General features: G+C 48.0%; 1 protein-coding gene across 1 annotated transcript; it reads left to right on the forward strand.

Annotated features, from left to right (window-relative positions):
- Positions 1-2,671: 2,671 nt before the first annotated feature.
- Positions 2,672-5,005, forward strand: LOC113408160 (serine/threonine-protein kinase pim-1-like; the record flags this gene model as incomplete). The annotated part of the gene is made up of 2 exons (XM_026660973.1): positions 2,672-2,848; positions 3,585-5,005. Coding segments are annotated over 2 exons (335 nt in total), but the record flags the coding sequence as incomplete, so codon positions are not given.
- Positions 5,006-5,943: the final 938 nt, after the last annotated feature.

Here is a 5,943-nt window from a genome sequence, read left to right on the forward strand (position 1 = left end):
ATGTTGTGAAATAGGATCTGCGGGAGATCTGCTTACAGCTGGCTCCCTTTCCTCTGCTGCCCAAAGGCACCTGAGTCAAATCTTTGGGGAGGGGGGAGCTCCAGACCCAGGGAGGAGTGTTTGACCTTGGAGCAGGGGTGCAGGGATCTGCGTGGGGGACAAATAACCAGAGCTGCCTTGTGCTGCTGGCGGCAGGCATTCTTTCTGACGGGGAAAGGCATATTCAGGGTAGGGCCGTTGAGTTTCAAAAAAAAGATGTAAGCAGAGTCAGGATGAGCTCTACCCTGACATCTGGTGGTGAATTATGGCGAGTGTGGAAAAGAACTCCAGGGGCTGATCTTATTTGCATAGGCACACCCACTCGCCTGGCAGGAAACACTGCAACTGAAAGTGGTTACTTTGGCTGGTGTGGGATCCCCAGTTTCTCTATTATTGGGGCAGGAAGAATAAAGTTTTGTTACCCTGATTCTGTGAATCAAGGCCAGTGGAACTGTTGTATGACAGAAGGACTGAGTGAGTCCTTCACCATTACCTAAGTAGCACTTGCTTGACAAGGGGCATGGGTTACAAAACCCAGTGAATTGAGGGAGAGGATGGGGACAGGTATTTGTACCTGATGGTATGGGCCCCCTCTGAGGGTCCAAAACACCAATTGTACTGCCTTCTCTCTCTCTACTGTTGAATGTCAGAGCTAGCTTTGATTCCCGTAGGAGTCTAGTTACAGGCTGCTGAGCTGAATTCACTTTGGGCCAATGGTGCACCAGCACTGGGGCTCCCCTACTATACTATGAGCTGAAATCACAAAAGAGCTGATGTTATTAAGAGCTGAGATCACTGAGTGCTGTGTTAACTAGTGGGGGAGCCTGAAGCTATATTGCTCAGCAGCTGACGGAGCAATTTGTGGGGACGACTGGAGGAGCAGCGAGCGGCGTGGAGACTTGCGGGGCCGGTTGGAGTGGCCCAAGGAACGGCGAGCGGAGCTGTTTGCGGGGACGGCTCACAGGTCGGTGAGCGGAGCGGAGCGGAGTGGCTTGTAGAAAGAGCGGAGCAGTTCGTGGGATGGCAGGAAAGTGGACTGGCTCGTGGTAAAGGCTGTGGCGGAACCCCCACGGAGAAACAGACGGCTGGCCAGCCTCGGATCACGTAAGGTGCCCCTTAACACCCTGCGTGCTCCCCCCTTTTACTCTGGGGCTGCACGGATCAGGGACAGAGACTTTGGGGGTTGTTGGACTTTTGGGACTTTGGGTGGTTGCTGGACCCAAGAGACTTTGGGGGTGCTGGACTTTGGGGACTCTGGGTGATTTTTCGGTTGCTGGATTCAAGAACCAAAGGGAAAGGACACAGCCCAATTTGCTGGGGTGGGTTTTGCTCATGGTTTGTGTTATGAATCCTGTTTGTGGTGTTTTTCCAATTTTATGCTGATGTCGTTTACCTCATGTTATTAAACATTTTCTGCTACACTCAGACTCCGTGCTTGCGAGAGGGGAAGTATTGCCTCTTAGAGGTACCCAGGGGGGTGGTATGTAATTGTCCCAGGTCACTGGGTGGGGGCTCGAGCCGGTTTTGCATTGTGTTATTGAAACGGAACCCCTAGATACAGAACCCGGCCCTTGTTGCTGCCAACTAGATGGGCAGAAGGGTTACAAAAAAAAAAAATCACTGTTTGTTGTTGAGGGTTTGTTTTGCTTCTGCCGGGCTGCATTTTTTGTTTTTAATTTAACGGTTGATGACAAGGGACGGGTTTGCACCTTCTCTTCTGCCGAACTTCCTAAGCTACTGGTGCCCCCTGGTGGCACATCAGGTTATTTTTTACAACCCAAAGTTTGTAAACAACAGTCACGTGGCCAGGAACCAGACTGAGCTCTGACCTCAGTCTCCTCTTCCTGCCAGAAGGGAAGAGATCAAATACAACAAAGGCAAAGGGCGTAAGCATCTGCAGAGGCCAGAAGCAGGGTGGAATCTGAGTTCCAAGCATAATTATCACACGCCCAATTGTACTAACTCCCAAGATGTTGTACAACAAACCTTTGTCCATAGTTTTGGAGTAGGCTGGCTTTATACCTGGCTGACTCAACAGTAGTCAGTGCCAAAAAAGGAATAAACTCTTCAAGGTATCTGCCCTTCTTTGGGTTAAGCAAGGAAACCCTTTTATGTAGAAAGGACTATAAGATTGTCAGGGTTCCTTGTAGTGCAGTAGACAAGGCCTCAGCCCCTCCCCAAATGCTCCGTCTGCACTGGGTCACCATGGACTGAAGCATCTGCAAGCTGCCTCTCTCTTTATCTCAGTGAGAAATGGTTACATTGACAGCAATACAGTCAGGATAACAGTGGCCTTAAGAAACCTGTTACTAATTGTGGCTTGTATTGCAGCTGGAAAACATGTTTATTTGCACTCCATTTGGTTCTGTTTCACTTGTGTCTATGCCCTAGCGCAACACTGCAATTGGTAAAACTACTGGGGGTTTAAATCCCAATCAAACTGGGCTGAAAGTTAAACAATATTAAGATATTGCAACCTAAATTTTGGGCTGAGGTTCCTAACTTGGTCTCTTAAAAAGCACCCTGATAACACCTGAAAAAAATAATTAATAACTGGTTGCTCTGATTTCCTCTGCTTAGAGTAAAAGATGAAATATTTCTGCTAACCATGATCCTCTAATCTTCTCTACAGGGACCAGAGTGTACAGCCCCCCGGAATGGATCCGCTATCACCGGTATCATGGCAGGTCAGCAGCAGTCTGGTCTCTGGGGGTCCTGCTGTATGACATGGTCTGCGGGGATATCCCCTTTGAACATGATGAGGAGATTGTTAGGGGCCAGGTCTACTTCCGACAGAGGGTCTCTCCAGGTGAGCACTCTACTTTGTTGTGTTAGAGTTGGGCAAACAACTGCTTAGCCTGAATGGCACACTGACAAAGCGATAATATGATGCCATAGAAGTGCATTACCATCATTTCATGCAACCAGTGAGACGTGCAAGGCATGATTCTGTGACCTAGTGGTCCCTTCTTGTCTTAAACTCAATGAGATGTTTAATGCTATTGAATCCCAGCAAAGTGCTGGGGACCCTGCTGTCTTCTCTGCCTTAGACAGCTGCTTCAGAGCTCACTGTGGTAGTTCACTTCAGCACTTCACTCTCCTGCCACTTGCTGGGGTCTTTAATGTGGCTACTGCAGCTGGCTGCTGAAGCAGTCTTACAGAAAGTGGAAATGACAAAATATATTGAACCAACCGAGTAGCTCTCAGGTTTAATCATCTCACTGGGAAGGGAAAGTTGATTTTTGCTATTAGCCTGGGTATGAGTGGCAGGGGAGGATGGGCTGCTCATGGACTTGCATTGCAAATTTGCTCCCTTGTGTATTTTCGGAGTCTCCTTCCAAAGATGGGAGCTGGTTCACCCACGTACTAGGGTGAGGGGAGTAACTCAGAAACCACACCTAGCCACAGCCATGGTAATCTGTCCTGTGAAGCAAGAAAGGCAGATCCCAAAGCAGACTTGCAGATGCTAAAATAGGGAGGCTTGTAGGCTTCACAGACATTACCCAGCAGCGCAGTCTCACTAACTGCTTGTTTTCTCTCCCCAGAGTACCAGCACCTCATTAAATGGTGTCTGGCCTTGAGGCCCTCTGACAGACCATCCTTTGAAGATCTTCTAAATCATTCTTGGATGCAAGATGTCCTCTTGCCACAGAAAACAGCAGAGATCCACCTGCACAGTCTAATTCAGGAGTCTGGCAAATAGCAGCTCCTCTCATCCATTGGGTGTAAAAGAGAAAACTCTCACCAGTGACTGTCTGCCTGTTACATGGGAACATTCATATCTCATTCCAGAGCTCAGCTAACTGGAGAATCTTCTGAGAGGCTGGAGGTTACCATCCATCCCAGGTGGACTGGTCTTGAACTCGTTAGGTCCTGCCTTACTTGATGTCTTGCCAGTAGACTTTTTTGATGTCTTATGGGCACATCCATGAGTGTCCCTGACCTGCTGAGTCCTGGAATATGAACTGAGCGAGGACCAGAGAATTAGCAAGAACGGTTCACTAGGGGAAACTGGCTGTGGAGGGGGAGGGAAGGTACTGATTTGAATAGCTGTCTTATTCACTGTGTCACCGTGTTCTGAGTGCCTTCAGTTGCGATCTGGGCTGTGCTGGGGGAAATACTTGAATCTTCCTACACCTCTGCTTCTCCAAGATTCACCTGGGTTTATTTTATATTCCCCTTTTTAAGGAACAGGTCAGAAGCAGCCACGGGTGAAACCAATGCACCCTGGCTAGTTGTTTCCAAGGTATGCTGTTAGTGGGAACTTTCCTTCCTCAGCTCTTTGCTTTGAGCCTCAGAAGCCAGAGCGTCCTCACAGATGCACAAACAATGCAACCCAATAGAGCTGTAAATGTGTACCGAATTATACAGGAGCGAAGCTTGGTGTACAGAGGATTGTAGTTTATAATGGTAACGTTTTTACTTTTTTGTTTTTAACTTATTTTCAGGGGTTTGGGTTATTTTTTGTTTTTTTTTTTAAGGAAAATGTCCTAACCTGTAGGATAACTTATTTATTTATTTATGAATCATGTGGGTTCAGGGCCCATGCCTGGCTTCCATAGCTGCTGATCTGGTTTCCAGTTGGGGTCCCCCCTCCCCTGACTGCACTCCCTTCTTAGAATGCTCTGTTAATGTCTCACCACTGTGTGGAGTGGCCGACCGCTTCCCAGCTGTCTGTAAATAGTTCCGGCTGCCGGTGTTCCTCTTCCACGCGTGTGTTCAGTTGTTTTAAAGGCATTTCCACGGGTATTTGTCTGGGCTTGGGGGGACGTCATGTGCGCATGTGTATATAGCACTGGTTTTGCCGAGCTGTCGGGGAAGGTACCCTGGACTCCAACACTGTCAAGCCTGTATATGTAATCAGTGTGTAGTCTGCTGCTTTTGTTAATAGTTAATATTGTACAGGGGAATTCAGAAATCCTATTTTTTTTATACATGCGGTTTTAAATAAAAATGAATCACTTGATTTAACCTGAGACCTCTTTTCTCTTTCGAGTGGAGTAAAACTGCCAGTTTCACAGGGCAGAGAAGCGGTGCTGTCGAAACTCGGGACCCTCATAACATGACCCGAACGCCCAGAGCACCACTAAAGTGCGCGATTCTCAGAGCAGGAGATGAGTAAGCTACAGCCTGCACTACAGCTAGAGATAGCAGCCCAAACCACAAAGCTTGCATTCACATGTCCTCAAAGCTGTGTCACTCACATACAGCGTTTTGGTTCAGCCCGTTAAAGGCATCAGCTGTTAGCGTTGGAGCTGAACTTGTGCATTGTCCATGTCCAGTGTCCTGGTTCTGGCCATCTCTGGCAGCCCTCTTCACTGAACTGTGAGATCAAAGGTGTATGGCCGAGGCACGAAGTATTTCCATACTGTTTCCATTCATGCCTAGTGGTGTGTGAATAAAGCAGGTAAACATCAGCGCTATATTGATGATGCAGTATGTTACCCATGCACGTAGTACATTGAATGTTGACCATCAATGTCAGGGCACAGTGTGTTTCAGGAACACAGATCCTGTGTGGCGGGCTCTGGAGGCAGTAATGCTTCACATCCGTGAAGGGATTGTTAAAAGTTGCCTATTAGGGACGTCTGATTCGTTAAGTACTATCACCATCGGCAGCCAGGCTGTGACTGGCCCAGAGCCACGGGGGCCCTTGGCGTACAGGTTAGGAGAACTTGGTCATTTTCACACTCTTCAGCACAAACACGCTGGGCTTCCCCTCATTAAACTAAAGCGCCCACATGTTGCACTCAACTGCTGTTAGATTCAGTGCTGCACAAGTTACTGTTCATACTGAGAGGCAAACTTTAAAACTCTGCTTTACCCTGGTGGAGCCAGGATCTATTCTTTAACTGTTACGTTTCAGGGTGTCTGCCTGCGGGTTGAATGGAACAGCGTGCTTCA

The sequence above is a fragment of the Terrapene carolina genome, unplaced genomic scaffold (assembly GCF_002925995.2).
Source record: "Terrapene carolina triunguis isolate 2854851 unplaced genomic scaffold, T_m_triunguis-2.0 Scaffold913, whole genome shotgun sequence".
NCBI lineage: Eukaryota > Metazoa > Chordata > Testudines > Emydidae > Terrapene > Terrapene triunguis.